The sequence below is a fragment of the Myotis yumanensis genome, unplaced genomic scaffold, assembly GCF_028538775.1.
Source record: "Myotis yumanensis isolate MYYU_CA2020_CCGP unplaced genomic scaffold, mMyoYum1.0.hap1 SCAF_9, whole genome shotgun sequence".
Classification (NCBI taxonomy): domain Eukaryota; kingdom Metazoa; phylum Chordata; class Mammalia; order Chiroptera; family Vespertilionidae; genus Myotis; species Myotis yumanensis.
The window spans coordinates 27,764,882-27,780,361 of record NW_027223760.1 but is presented as its reverse complement, the minus strand read 5'-3'; the positions used below and the strand labels follow the sequence as shown (position 1 = coordinate 27,780,361).

Genomic DNA, 15,480 nt, shown 5'->3' with positions numbered 1-15,480 from the left:
TAATGCCAATGAGCAGGGCACCTCAGGCCCCTGCCCTCCTCGTGACTGTCTGGGACCTTCTCTAATGTCCAGCCCTTAAACTTGGATGGCAGCAGCCACTTTCAGTAACTCAGATGACACAGCCGCCGCCAGCGGTGCCAGGCAACTCAGCAGAGCACTGCCTACTCCAGCTGCTCCTCGGGGAGGGTGGTGATGACGGAAAGCTGGGCGGGGCGGGGGGCGGGGCTGGGCGGGGCCACAGCCGTGCGGCGCGCAGTGCGTGCGGGCTGGTAGGCCGGCCGCGGCGTGACTGGCACCCGCGCCGGGCCACGCCCCGTGCTGCCGAGGCCCCGCCCCTTCGTCCCTCGGGTGCCGCGGACCCTAACGGCGCTCGCGCAGCGATGGCGGAGGCAGTGGAGCGCACAGACGAGCTGGTCCGCGAGTACCTGCTCTTCCGCGGTTTCACGTACACACTGCGGCAGCTGGAGGCCGAGATCAAGGCGGACAAGGAGAAGGGGTTCCGGGTGAGAGGCCGGCGGGCGCGGGCCGAGGCGGGCGGAGGCGGCCCTGGGGGAGCCGGGAGCCGGCTCTTCCCTAGCCCTGCCCCCTGAGGCGGGAGCGGCGCTGTGGCCCTCGCTGGTGCGCGTGTGGCCCTCGCTTGACAGATGAGGAACTGGGCCCTGAGAGGGGACGTGACTTGCCTGAAGTTGCCGGGCGAGCCCGGAGCCTCGCGGAGGCTGGAGCCCAGGTGCCCTCGCTCCGGGCCAGGGCTCCGTGCTGCACCCCAGCCTTGCAGCAGGTGCTGGCAGACCTTGGCCAGGGGAGTGCACGAGGCTTTCGGAGCGAAGGCGGGGTGGATGCTTGGATCTGGGCAACACGAGGCTCTGTAGTTGGCTCCCGAGGGCCCTGGGAGCCACGGGGTCTGCAGCTGGTTCCGGTACGGGCGGTGTTTGCTGAAGATGGCCTTGCCAGCGACTCCTCGGCAGTGTTGCTTCAGCAGTTGAGGAAGACCTCACTGCACAGTTTCATACGTGAAATGTCCCCTGCTAAGGCATGAGCTTCCTTCCGTTGAGAAGCTCTCGGAATTTATACGCGTCTGTTGGCTGACTTCAGTGAATGTTGACAGGTGAATTGAGAGAGGCAGTGAGCGAGCAGCAGGAGTTGGAGGGGAGCTGGGAGACCCGGGTTCTTGTCTTGCCAGAATGACCGGCTCCTTGGTGGCCAAAGCAAAGCATCTCAGTTCTCCTGGCCTCAGTGTCCTGATCTGTAAAATGGGGGTGTTGGGTTGGTACTGGTCGCCATAAACCTTTCCAGATTGTATGCTCTAGGGCAGTGGTTCTCAACCTTCTGGCCCTTTAAATACAGTTCCTCATATGGTGTCCCCCAACCATAAAATTATTTTCGTTGCTACTTCATAACTGTCATGTTGCTACTGTGATGAATCGTCATGTAAATATCTGATATGCAGCATGGTCTTAGGCGACCCCTGTGAAAGGGTCGTTCGACCACCAACGGGGTCGCGACCCACAGGTTGAGAACCCTGCTCTAGTGTGATTGCTCCCCCCAAGGAGGTGACTTCTTTAGCTGACACTGAGCAGCAGCAAGGGCTCTGGGATGCCTGGATGACGTGAAGGAGTCAGCCAGTGCCCCGCACCCTGAGCCCTGAAATCCTGGAATGGTGGTGCTGAGAGGAGGACCATGGAGGTTCTCTTGCTCTCTCTTGTCCAAGACCTGGACCCAGTATCTCCTGCTTCCTGAGTCAGCGTTTTTAACACTCAACATTTCCACACTTGCTGGAAGGTCAAACCAGATATCTAATATCAGACAAGAACTTAAGCGCTATTACAGGAATATGTTTTTAAAGTTCTCTAGATGGCTAACTTGAATTTTTATTGAACACCCAGAAGCCACAGCAAGAGGAAAAGGCTGTATTAACTCTGTGGAACGAGGGGAGGGTTCCCTTCTGTCCTTCACCACCTTCTCTCCGTAGGTGGACAAGATTGTGGACCAGTTGCAGCAGCTGATGCAGGTGTATGACTTGGCTGCCCTGCGGGATTATTGGAGCTACCTGGAGCGGCGGCTCTTCAGCCGCTTGGAGGATATATACCGACCCACCGTCAACAAACTGAAAACCAGCCTGTTCCGCTTTTATCTTGTCTACACAATTCAGGTGCTTGTTGATTCAGGGATTCCTTGGTGGAAAGAGTTATTTGATCCAGAAATAGAGTTTCTTTTCACTTCTAGAGAGGACTCTTTGTGTTACTCTGGGAAAGGGTGAAACAGTCCCAGTGCAAGTTATTTTTGACTGTTTTCCTAATTCCCCCCCTCCCCTTTCTCATCTGCAGATCACATGACTTGTCTTCCTCATTTCAATTTCTCCTCTTGTTTTAAGCATGCAAGTCTGGCTGGTAGTTTTTTAAAATATATTTTTATTGATTTCAGAGAGGAAAGGAGAGGGAGAGATAGAAACATCAGTGATGAGAGAGAATCATTGATCGGCTGCCTCCTGCACTCCCCTTACTGGGGATCGAGTCTGCAACCCGGGCATGTGCCCTGACTGGGAATTGAACCATGACCTCCTGGTTCATAGGTTGACACTCAACCAGTGAGCCACACTGGCCGGGCCTGGCTGATGTTTTAAAGACTATAAGTAGTTGGGTTAAAATTTGCATCATAAAGATTATAGCTGACCTGGGGGAATAGTTAATTAGATTGTTTGAAAATCAACTAGGAATTAATTTTTAGGATGGCAGTTATCATCAGGACTTCTTTGAAATTAAGGAACTTGAGAAATGAGTGATGATTTCCTTTATTTCATGGAGTGTGTAGATTATGTTTGGCCACTTACCTAGCAAGCTGATATTCAAAGGCAATGATGAAGAATCTTACCTCTGGACTTCTGTCTCTTCCCCTTCCTTGCCGTCTCTTCTGTGTCTTGGCAGACAAACAGAAATGACAAGGCTCAGGAGTTCTTTGCAAAGCAGGCCACGGAGCTCCAGAACCAGGCCGAGTGGAAGGATTGGTTTGCCCTGCCCTTCCTGCCGTCTCCAGACACCAACCCCACCTTTGCTACCTACTTTTCTCGTCAGTGGGCTGACACCTTCATTGTGTCCCTGCACAACTTCCTGAGCGTCCTGTTTCAGTGCATGCATATCCTTTCAGCTGCCTGGGGCTGTGGGCCTACCCTGATGCATCCAGACAATGTGATCAGTGGCTGCTGCTCCTGATGCAATCAGTTCTTCCACCAAATGCCCAAGGATCATTGTCACGTGTTATGTGAGGCGGCTGGACAGATTGTGGTTATTTTTGTCAGGAGGCCAGGGAATCATAAGTCTTAGTTCTGCTGCTGAAGTAATAGTTGCCATGGGGGACTGTAGCAGCGGTGGGGTGCCAATGCGGGGCTCTGAGAGGAGCCCTCAAGCAGGTCTGAGGGCCTCTCTTCGCAGATACAGGGGTTGGTATGCAGCTGCTGCTTAGTGACACCAGCCATCCTCAGAGCACCATCTCTGTGCCTCCCCTCCCCCCAGGATATCTATCACTTGCCTTTGTTGGGATTAGGTAGCAGATGAGAACACTTCTTGGGCTGGAACTTCCTCCCTAGATTAGTGTTTGGGTCGCTTTCTCTGACAGTGACTTCAGTGTTCCTCAAGTTGCCAGAAAACAGCAGCTCTAAGAATATATGTGTGGTTATTTGAGAGAGAATGTAAATGATTTACGGCTACCATATTTCCCATTTTGTCAGGAAATGCTTTGATCCCAGGCCTGGGACCATTATCCATTGCTTGTGCTCTCTAGGCTGGGACTCTGGGGGCGGAGAAGAGTCTGGGTTGAATGGGCTGCCTGGTGAGTCACTGATAAACGGGGCATTGTGGAGGCCCACCCAGCAGCCGTTTGGGAGGAACATCTGCTGGTGGAGGTAGGAAGGGTGCCCTTTCCTTTTGTGTTGTGGCTGCTGGGACTTCTGCTCTTGCCAGCTTTGCCTTCTTCTGGCCATGCTGCTGCTCTGTAGCCTGAGGGCTTTCAAATGAAACCAGCAGCCGCTCAGGCCAGAGGTGGTTATGGCACAGCCACGTGGGCCCTCTACGGAAATGGGAAATGTCACTCTAGGTCTTTTCAGTGCAAGACAGTGCCCTTCCGAGCCTCTGTTCACTTCCTCAGTGCTGAGGCCCTGCCTGCTTTGCGCTCCTCCTGACTCCCGCCGTTTGAGGTGGTTGGGGAAGACTGACACGCTGACCTACACTGTGGATGCTCACATGGTGGCATGTGGCCGCACAAACTGCAGAAAGCTTTCTCCTCAGTCTAAACCTTTGCCAGGGAGAGGTGGAGTTGGCAGGGGAAAGCCGAGTGGCAGACCCTTCTGCCCAGCTGGTGGGGCAGCCAGCAGCGTGCCCGCAGAGCCTGGCCTCGGCTCGCTCTTAGCTGCCTTTTGCCGATGCTTAGACTGGCTCTGAAGCCCACTGGATATGGCTCTTTATTGCTGGCATTGGGAGAGAATTCTCTGTGGGCTAGCCAGCAGATTGTCACGTGTCTGTACGTCTGTCTGAACGAAGTCAGGCCAGGCCTGGCCTCGGAGGAGAGACTACATGATAAAGCTGAGAAGACCCCATAGCACTGAGTCTGTACTCCATTCCCCCGTCTCGTGTTCAGGGGTGATGCTGCTGTGTCAAGAGTTTGGGAAGAAAAAAAAAAAGAGTTTGGGAAGGTCTCTCAGCCCTTTCCCAGGCAGGCTTATTCTTTAACTGTGTGCACCAGTGCCTGTGATCCTGAACTTTGATGCCGAGTGCCAGAGGACCAACCAGGTTCAAGAAGAAAATGAAGTTCTACGTCAGAAGGTTGGTTCTGAGCACACTTGCTTCTTGGAAATACTTTTGCTTTTCGTGTTTGAAATCAGGTAGGGGTGGTGGAGGGCTGGTCATGTAGAGGAGAGCACAGATCTCAGAGGAAAGTGAGTCGCCAGAAAATCAGTTGGAGACTCGGGGGCGGTAATAGCCTCTGACAACCAGAGGCAAGGTTCATATTTTAAGTCATTTAAGAATGAACAACATAGTAACAGTAACGAACTTTTGAGAGGGAAAAGACTATATGTGCATTCATGCCACCTGGCAACTGACCTGTTTTCGTATGTCTGTTTTGTGATCCCAGTTCTTTTCCACATATATTTATATCTGTACTGTTTATAACCCAGATGTTATTTAATTGTCTGCTCAGCTCTCCATTTCTCTAGTTTGGTAAAGTGACAGGACTTAGAAACCCACATTTGCTTTTATATTTTGCCTGTTGAGCATTTATCTGTCCTTGAAATTAAGATCTCTTTAGAAACAGGAAGATTTTCAGGACAAGGAAGATTATAAACTGTTTAGGTTTGGGGGTTTAAGATTCTTGGGTTTTTTGCCCTAGCTGGTTTGGCTCAATGGATAGAGGGTCCCGGCTTTGATTCTAGTCAAGGGCATGTACCTCGGTTGCAGGCTCCTCCCTGGCCTGGGCCCCAGTCAGGGTGTGTGCAGGAGGCAACCAATTGATGTGTTTCTCTCACATTGATATTTCTCTCTGCCTTTCCCTCTTTCTTCCACTCTCTCTAAAAATTAATGGAAAAATATCCTTGGGTGAGGATTAAAAAAAAAAAAGATTCTTGGATTTTGGGGGGGTGTGTATAATTTTCTTCAGGCAAACAGTAAAAAATGCTGAACCTTATTTAATTAAGCTTTTCCATGAGAGTTCCAGAGTCTGATTTGTAGATTCCCAAGAGCAAAGCAGGATTGGGTGGAGCTGTTTTTTTCAGTGAATTCAGGAGGAAGCAAGTAAAATGATAAAAGGGAAGCGAGTCAAATGATAAAAAGGAAAAAAAAAGGGTTTTGTATATCTAACAGTTTTCAGTTTCTCACCTCACTTTAGTCAGGTAACCGCTGCACTCGCCCATTTTTCCCAAACCACAGTGGGCAGAGAGCGGGACTGGCATCCTGAGACTGAGAGCCAGTGGCCTTTTGAACCAGTGAGGTTGGGTGTTGGATGTGATGTGGCTAATCTTCCCCAGCGGGGTGATGTCATTGATGAACTCTGTCCCATCTCTATGCAGCTTTTTGCATTGCAAGCCGAAATCTACCGACTAAAGAAAGAGGAGCAACAGCCAGAAGAAGAAAAGGCCATGGTCCAACACAAGTTGCCTCCTTACGTCTCCAACATGGACCGCCTGGGGGACTCGGAATTGTGAGTGTGTGCCCTGCCCCATGGTTGGAGGGCCTAGCCCCCTCCTTCCCTCTTTCCCCTGTGCTCTTACCTGGGCCCCTGCTCCTGGAGATGCAGAATTTCCCAAGAGCCTCCTGCACTCATGGTTAATGCTTCCTCACTGAGCAAGCTCCCCTGGCCTCTGAGGTCCTCAGCCTGCCGAGCTCTTCCAGGGACCTGCACATCCGGGTGTGTGCCACCTGGATAAATAAATACAACCACTGTCTAAAGCAGCGGTTCTCAACCTGTGGGTCGCGACCCCTTTGGGGGTCGAACGACCCTTTCATAGGGGTTGCCTAAGACCATCAGAAAACACATATATAATTACATATTGTTTTTGTGATTAATCAATTATGTTCAATTTGTAATAATGAAATTGGGAGTCACCACAACATGAGGAACTGTATTAAAGGGTCGCAGCATTAGAAGGTTGGGAACCTCTGGTCTAAAGCCTTGTGAAGTTTTTGTGCATTGGAAGCAGTACCTCATGGTTGAAAAGATTGGCAACCACAGGTTGGATGCATTCCACAGTAGAAGCATCATCCTGTGTGAGGGTTTGAAGAGGTAGGCAGATTGAAGGAGAGGTATTTGAGTGACATTAAAAAACAGCCAGTTGCCAAAACCGGTTTGGCTCAGTGGATAGAGCGTCGGCCTGCGGACTGAAGGGTCCCAGGTTCAATTCCGGTCAAGGGCATGTACCTGGGATGCGGGCACATCCCCAGTGGGGAGTGTGCAGGAGGCAGCTGGTCAATGTTTCTCTCTCATCGATGTTTCTAACTCTCTATCTCTTTCCCTTTCTCTCTGTAAAAAATTAATAAAATATATTTTAAAAAAAACAAAAAAAAAAACAGCCAGCTAAACAGAAGACCCAGTTGATAATAATAGCAGCAGTAGCAGTTGAAGAGATGTAGGCACAGAGAGGTCACAGTGACTGAGTGAGTGGTGAGTCAGGACACAAACCCAGACCGTCAGATTCCCCACCTACATGTGGCCAAGCACTGCACCCAGTGAAACTGCTCTCGTTTCTGAGCTAGCACCATCTGATGGGAATAGAATGCACACCAAGAAATGTAATTTAAAGAAGTTTAGCTATGTTAAAAAAAAGTAAAAAGAAATAGGTGAAGTTCATTTTAATGATGTATTTTATTCAGCCCAGTATATCCAGATCATCATTTCAAACCTGTGATGAATATAAACAGAGCATCTGAGCTTTCCCAGAGCCCTCAGAGGAGAGCCTCAGACTTTCCGTTGTGCTGGACAGGCTGCCGGCTCTCTTTGGTCTAAGCAAGAGAACTGAGGATAATGCCACCTTAAAGCCCAGGCGTGTGAGCCCAGCTAAGGCCCTGGCCCCTGGCGCTGTCCGCAGCCCAGCAGGTCTGTGCTCCGGCTTCTCCCAGGTCCCCCTCCAGCCCTGTGACCTTGTGTTGTGTGTGCCTGTCCAGAGCCATGGTGTGCAGCCAGAGGAACACATCCCTCTCCCAGTCGCCTCGTGTGGGTTTCCTGTCCTCACTGCTGCCTCAGAGTAAGAAGAGCCCCTCACGGTTGTCACCTGCCCAGGGCCCGCCTCAGGCTCAGAGCTCGGCCAAGAAAGAGTCCATCAGCAGTCAGGTAAGCACAAGTCCCATCTTTTCTAATTTGCCAAAAGGCCTCTAACATCTGACCACCTACTTGTCAAGTGGAGATGTGTTCGCCTTTCGCTTAGGACTGAATTCTTGGGTATGCTGGTGAGATCAGAAATTCACATCTCATTCCCTTTCTTCCTCCTCCCCTGCCTTTCCCCTCTTAGACAAGTGACAGCTCTGCTGGAGGAGAATAGAGATAAGAGCATGGTGCAGGGAAATCCACTCAATGCACTCTCCGCCTACCCCACTCCTTCCTCCCCTCCCCTCCAGCCCCACCTCCTGCCGGAATTACAAGTGTTATGGGCAGAAGGTGACAGGAGGCAGATGTGTGTAGCTGACCAAAGGTAGTGCCAGATCTCAGGCCCAGGTCTAACCCACAGGGACTTCTCTCCTCCCCCAGCATGATGCCATTCTGGCCACTGCCTGAGCTTCTGTGCCAGCTCTCAAAAGGCCCCAGCACTGGGCACTCAGCAGGTGAAGGGTGGATGGCAGCGAGAGGAAGTATGCTTTGAAGGGTCCCTTCCCTTTTCTGAGAGATTTCCTTTGCACTCAGGAGGGCTTTGTGACTGTGATTTGGTGACTCAAGCTTCTGGAATTTTGAATTTTGGGCGATATAAAGTAGTATGTAGATAAAGAGTTAATTAGAGTTACTTCTGAATCAATGAATTTCTTGTACAGTTGGGATTTACTGATTCTGTGAAGGATTTTCACTATTTTAGAAGCTTGCAGGATGTCTTTTATGCTAGCATATATTCCAAACAGCTAAGGGTCCCATTGAGTAGTTCTCCTTGCAGAGATGGTCAAAATTCATTGCTCTCAGAAATGCCTGCCAGAGTGAAGTTTTACAGACCCAGCGTTGCGCTATATCGCTTGGGTAGGGACCCTTTCTCTCTTACTATACATGTATTAGCTACAGGTAAAGTGAGCCGTCATAGCCCTGCCAGCCTGGGCTTGATAACAGTTGCAAGTGGCACAGCAGTTTGGGGCTGCTGACTGCCTTCGGGAGTCAGGGGCCTGCCCCAGGCTGCTCCTCGGGTGTGGGGGCTCTTAGCACAGCACTGGGGTTCAGTAGTGTTGAAGTGCCGCAGCTGAGCAGGACACTGGATAAGAAAGAGCAGGGGGCTTTGGAGTCAGACAGCTGCACTTTCAGCTCAGCACCTGGTTTATCACCCTTGCTCAGATTGCTTAAACCCCAGTTTGCTGGAGGGTGTTAATATTAGTATTCACTCCCTCGGGGCCAGGGGCTCTGTTTATTGAGCTGATCTAAGGGCCCTTGGGATATACAGTACTGGGCAGATTACAAGGACTCAATATATTTTATTAGTAGTTGTATCTGTGAAGATACTGCCCTACATGGGTTCCCAAGTCAGCTCTGAGACCTAAAGTGCCAGCAATGCATAATGACTATAAACTTAGTACCCAGGAGTCAAACATCAGTCACAGTTCCTACTATGACTATTTTTCTAAAGTTCAAACTTAGTTAGAATTCCAGTTCTGTGGAGTGTGTTCGAGTAAGTTTTACTGTTTGCTTTGCAGAGCTCTTCACTGTGCAATATTTTATAGGTGTAATAGATGAAATAGGGAGTGTAAGGTCCCTTGGAATGTGCATGAAATTACACAATTCAATTGTATTTTTAAAAATGAAAGAGAACACAGAGATAGGTTTTTTGGGTGAAGCTGGTGGCCTTGCTCTTTATGTCTTTAGGACTAAGTGTCAGATGGTGAGATTGAAATGGAACTGGGATACACTCAAGAGATAAGGGTAAGACTGTGTAGCTTGTAGCAAACATTCCTTACCTTACCTCTAATATATATTCCAGCAAAGCTTGGTTCACCACATGGTATGTCAAAGCAAAGGTAGCCCTCTTTCCATTTCCTGAATGGAAGCCACAGATGTCTACACTCTGAAACACTCAGTGGTTGGGTCACTTTTAAAAAAAATATTTTTATTGATTTCAGAGAGGAAGGGAGAAGGAGAGACAGAAACATCAATGATGAGAAAGAATCATTGATCAGCTGCCTCCTGCATGTCCCAACTGGGGATAGAGCCCGAAATCTGGGCATGTGCCCTGACTAGGGAATCAAACCGAGACCTCTTGGTTCATAGGGTGATGCTCAACCACTGAGCCACACAGGCCGGCAGGTGACTTATTTTTTTATTGATTTATTAATTAGACTCAGCATTGCTGTTTCAATTCTAACAATAACGAGTAGATTTGAGGTTAAAGATAATGACATAATTTTAAAGTCAAAGGAAGTTTGAAGGTCATCTGGCCCACCCTCCTACTGAGTAGAGGGGCGCGTTCTCCTATACATTGCCTCCTGTGATGAGGAGCTCACTGCTTGTCAACATGGGAAAGTTGTCCATTGCAGAGCTGTTAGTAGAAACCTCCCTATAATTAAACTCACTGATCTTAGCTCTGCTTTCTGATGCTGAGTAAACTAAGGCTTCTCTTAGGACAACCCTTCCTATCTTTCCTACGCTAAGCACTCTGTTCATGCCTCCCTCTCTCCGTAACTGTTTGTACCTATGGCTTGATTTCTAGACCCCTCACCATGCTGGTCCCCCTCCTCTTAGGGAAGGGCATTCTAATTTTTTTAATTCCTTTATTACAGTTAATGGCCAAATTTGAGTGTATAATTTGAAGTGCTCTCTCTTACCAATACTAAGTAGAGTTGTATAATCAATTCCTATGATTTTAATGATATATTGCTTTTAACTCAATAGTAAGTGACATTGTTTTTTTTAAAGCCATATTGCTTTGTTAGCACATGTTAAGTGTATAGCCTTTCTCACTATTACCACACTAGAACTGCCTCTTTTTTTTTCACTAGTAACAAATAAGCAAATAAAAAACCATGTGCTGTGTTATTAAATTAACAACACATAAAATGATTAGGCTTTCCTATTTTAAATAGTATTTGTATATACCAGTATACATTTCCATTACATCAGCATTTTGCCCACTTGTAATTCGTTGGTTGCTCTAACTGTTGTCATTATTACTGAAATGTTCATAGCATTGTAGATGGCAAAGTAGATGGTGATATACTCTCAGTGCTTTCAGCCTGAATCTGGAGGCAAAATTTAAAACAACAAATGGAAGTAGCTATAAAACCCTGGTTTCCAGGCTCCCGAGGCATCTCTGGGACAGCAGCAGCCCCTGAGGGCACCTCAGCCCTAATTCCACTCCTTCCATACCCACTCAGTAAGCTGTGGGACTGCAAGAGGTTATTATAGAGATAACCTCTAATTGCCATCGTGTAAAGAAAACAAAGCGGGCACAGACTTCGGTATTCTCAAATTACCTCACAGCTACTGAGAAATCAGTGGTAAGTACAGGTACTGTGGGGGCTGTTTCCATGGCTCTAAGCTGGATGGGGAAAAGGGAGCCTTCTTGCCATCCTTCATTCTGTAATTCCTGTGTTCCAAGGGCCTGTCCTCTGGGTGGCTTTATTTTGCTTTATGGGAGACCAAATTACTGGAACTCGTTTCCTGCCCCATTGGGATAACTGCCTGGTAAGCTGTATTCGGGCCACCGAAAATTAGTTTATAGCCTTCTTCAGAGTGAGGAGCGAGGAGGCCAAGTGATAAACAGTTAAAAATCTCTCTCCTGAACTGTAGGAGACAGGTAGATTATTACTTTTCTTAATTTTAGATATTTATTGGTTTATTAATTTTAGAGAGCGAGAAAGGGAGAACATTGATTTATTGTTCCACCCATCTATGCATTCATGGGTTGATTCTTGTATGTGCCCTGACCGGGGATCGAATCTGAAAGCTTGGCATAATCCGGGTGGGGAACGTCCGGCCCACAGCCCGTGAAATCATTTGGTCTGGCCCTGCCAAAGCATTAAGGGTCAGTTAATTAAATGTTTAACCAAATGTAGCAGGCTAATTTTTAAGGTGATAATTTTGTTTGGCCCAAGAATAATGTTACAAATATCCAAAGCCTCTTGGCCGAAAGGAGGTTCCCCACCCCTGGTGTATTGGGACAGCGCTCTACCCAACTGAGCTACCTGGCCAGGGCCAGAGACAGATAGATTATGATAGAATATGACTGGATATAATTTGGGCCACTGCAGTGTTCTATTAATCCAGTAGTTGAGATTTTTATGAAGTTTGTTCTTAAAATTTTGAATTGCTGCTTATGTCACAGTGAACTTTTAAGTTAAGTATATCTGTAGCTAGATACGGGTTTACCTTAGCCTACTTATTTGAGTGTTTTGTGGACAACTGCATTCATCAGCTTTTAGCACATTTTTTGTTGTTGTTTGTGCTTTTTTAATAAATAACTTTAGTAGATACAGTTTAAGGAAAAGGTCTCTTTTAAGCAGGACGTGATAGCTCACACTTAGGTTCACGGTTCTCTTTGTATAAACTGCCCTGTCATTATAAAGTCAGTTCTTAATTTGTTGTAGTGCCTTTTGATAATGCCTGTTTGAATTTTCATTTTGGAGTACTGTCCAGCCTGATGATATGCTGGACAGCTTCCATTCCATCTTCACTTGTAAGGGAAGCTCTGCCTTGCACTTCTTAACATTGTATTTTCTGTCCATGCTGGGGAAGCTGTGTCAGCTAGGGGAATTTGACGTCCATCCTAAACCTCCCTATCCCATCAGTATAGATATTTTATTGATTTCAGAGAGGAAGGAAGAGGGAGAAGGAGATAGAAACATCAATGATGAGAGAGAATCATTGATCGGCTGCCTCCTGCAAGCCCCCTACTGGGGATCAAGCCCACAACCCGGGCATGTGCCCTTGACCGGAATCGAACCTTGGGACCTTTCAGTTCACAGGCCGATGCTCTATCCCCTGAGCCAAACCGTCTAGGGCTGAGCACTCTTAACACCAAGCATTGAAAAAGGAAAAGACACCATTTATCAGGTGCGGTGGGCAATTAAGGAGAGAAAATTAAGGAGAGAAAATAGCGTCTGGTCTTCCCTCTGTAGCCTTTCCCACCCCTGGTTCCAAGGGAGGATCCCCCTGTGGTCTGGATGCAGTTTTACATGGGTTCTTTCCCTTTTCTTCTTAAATATCCAGTTTAAAGATCTCTCGGTCGGGCTGATCAACCTGTCAAACCTGCAGGTCCCAGGCTTTTTGAGACTTCCTCACTTTCCAGGATCGCACTATTGTAGAAAACAACTGCCAGCCCCGGACACTGATCTTCCTGCCACTCAGCACTGTTTATGCAGCTGGATTCCCGAGGCCACCTTTGGATTCAGAAAACGTGGCCTCTGCTGCCAGTTCTTCCATTGAAATGTTAGGCTTTTAGAGACATGTTTTGGAATTCATTTCTAATTTTAGTTATTTGAGACCTCTTTTTTCTTGGTAAATCTAGTTAAAGGTTTGCCTATTTTATTCATCTTAAAAAAACAAACAATAGCTCTTAGTTTCATTGATCCTTTCTATTGCCTTTTTAATGTCTATTTTATTTATTTTCTTTCTTGTCTTCATCATTTCCTTCCTTTGACTAACTTTGAGATTTGTTCGTCCTTTTTCTAGTTCCTTGAGGTGTAAAGTTAAGTTGTTTATTTGAGATCTTTCTTTTTTTTAATATAAATGTTTATTGTTAATGTAAGTGTTCATTCTGTTAGTTTCAGTGTGTCATATTTCCATTTTCATTTGTCTCAAGATATTTTTTTATTTCTTTTCTGGTTTCTTTGACCCATTGGTGGTTCAGTCTCCCATTGATGTGAGTGACCGATTGATGTTGCTTAGTCTCCACATGTTTGTGAATGTTTTAGGTATCCTGTAAATTGATTTCTAGTTTCATATCATTGTGATCCTTGATATGATTTCAGTCTTCTTAAGTTTATTAAGACTTATTTTGTGGGCTAATATATGACCTCTCCTGGAGAATGTTCCATGTACACGTGAGAAGAATGTGCATTTTGCTGCTTTTGGATGGAATGTTCTGTAAATGTCCGTTAAGTCCTTCTGATCTAATGTGTAGTTTAAGTACAATGTTTTCTTATTGCTTTTCTGTTTGGATGATCTATCCATTGTTGAAAGTAGGGCATTAAAGTTTCCTACTCTTTTTGTATTGCTGCCTGTTTCTCCTGTTACGTCTGTTATTTGCTTTATATAGGGTGTCCCCAAAAATGTATACACACTTTAACAGCTGATAACTCACTTAATTTTCACTCCTTTTCAGGTTTAACTGATTTGAAATAATGGGTGAAGCCAGACTAAGCTTTGAACAAAGAAAATTTACCCTAAAGTGCCACTAGACTTTTTTTATGGGGATACATAAAAGATAAAGTTTATGGTACAAAACGGGCCACAGTTGATGAATTGAGGGTGAACAAATACCGAACGAAATGATTCTTGATGTTTGTGATTCCATTGCTTCGCGTTATCAGCAGTGCCTGGACCAGAACGGTCATCAGTTTGAAAACAGGCATTGACAAAAAAAATTATTCATTTCTGTAGATGCTTTTAATTTTTTTAATGAACTGTATGTTAATAAACACTGACTTTATAATCATTCAAAGTGTGTATACATTTTTTGGGGGGACACCCTGTAAATAGGTACTCTGATGTTGGGTGTGTTTATATTTATGGTTATTATATCTTCTTGATGAATTCACCCCTTTATCATTATGTAATCACTTTCTTTGTCTCTTACTATACTCATTGGCTTAAAGTCTATTTTGCCTGATGTAGGTGTAGCTTCCCATGTGTTCTTCAGTCTGGGAAATTGGCCCTCTGGATCAGGAGGTATGGGAAGAAACCAATGGAGGGTTGGCACCCTTGGATCACATTCCAGGGAGTGGGCACACACACCTGGGGACCATTTGAGGGACACCATGTTATCTCAGGACCTCTCTGTTATCAATTATCTTGACACCCTTTGCTTCTAGAAAGGTAAGAGAAGCCTCCCACCTTCTAAAGCTGTGGGTCCTGCCCATGGTTCCGTGGACCACGGGGTACTTCTCAGCAATGGCCAGAGTGCCGAGAGAAGGGCCTTGTCTTGGGTATGTTATTTAGCTTCAGGATTATGACATTTCTTTTCTATTCAGTGTCACCTTCTTCCACATGTTCCCTTCATGGTATTGCTTCCTTCAGGTTTCTCAGAGCATGGAGTTGCTGTCATATCTGGGTATGAAGTTCAGCTCTTTCAAGTTGTGCCTGTGTAGAGCAAGTTACCTTACCCTCTCCAAGCCTCAGCTCCTCATAAGGAATGTCCTCACCTTTAAGGGAATGTTTGTAAAGTTCTTAGCATGGGACCTTGCATTTGGTAAACATTCAGTGAACAATATACACTGGGGCTGTTATTGTTATTGGTTTCCTTCTTAGATCACTTCTTGTATCTTGTCTAAGAACCCTACTTCTCCCAAAACAAGCCAGAATTTGGGGAATCAAGTACTTCTTCTAGAAGAAACATCTGTTGCAAGCATCAGTAGATAATACTGGTCGCTTCAGTCAGAAAAACAAAACTAACAAATACCCTGCAGGCCAGACGCAGTTAGGCTTAGTCCTTTAAAATTTTCTTTCTTATCTGTTCACGTGGCTCCAGGGTCCCAAGGGATCTATGCTAATCATCTTAAGTTGTTTTTTTTTTTTTTTAAATATATTTTTATTGATTTTTTACAGAGAGGAAGGGAGAGGGATACAGAGTTAGAAACATCGATGAGAGAGAAACATCGACCA

At 46.4% G+C, this 15,480-nt stretch overlaps 1 protein-coding gene across 1 annotated transcript in view; it reads left to right on the top strand.

The window, feature by feature from the left end:
- Positions 1 to 359: 359 nt before the first annotated feature.
- WDR91 (WD repeat domain 91) overlaps positions 360 to 15,480 on the top strand; it is a 28,611-nt gene continuing 13,490 nt past the window's right edge. Inside the window, exons 1-6 of the mRNA XM_070423948.1 lie at positions 360 to 503; positions 1,970 to 2,149; positions 2,922 to 3,129; positions 4,729 to 4,811; positions 6,053 to 6,183; positions 7,644 to 7,809. Of these exons, the coding sequence (XP_070280049.1) occupies positions 381 to 503; positions 1,970 to 2,149; positions 2,922 to 3,129; positions 4,729 to 4,811; positions 6,053 to 6,183; positions 7,644 to 7,809 (891 nt within the window). The 5' untranslated portion in view covers positions 360 to 380. The remainder of the gene's footprint in view (positions 504 to 1,969; positions 2,150 to 2,921; positions 3,130 to 4,728; positions 4,812 to 6,052; positions 6,184 to 7,643; positions 7,810 to 15,480) is intronic.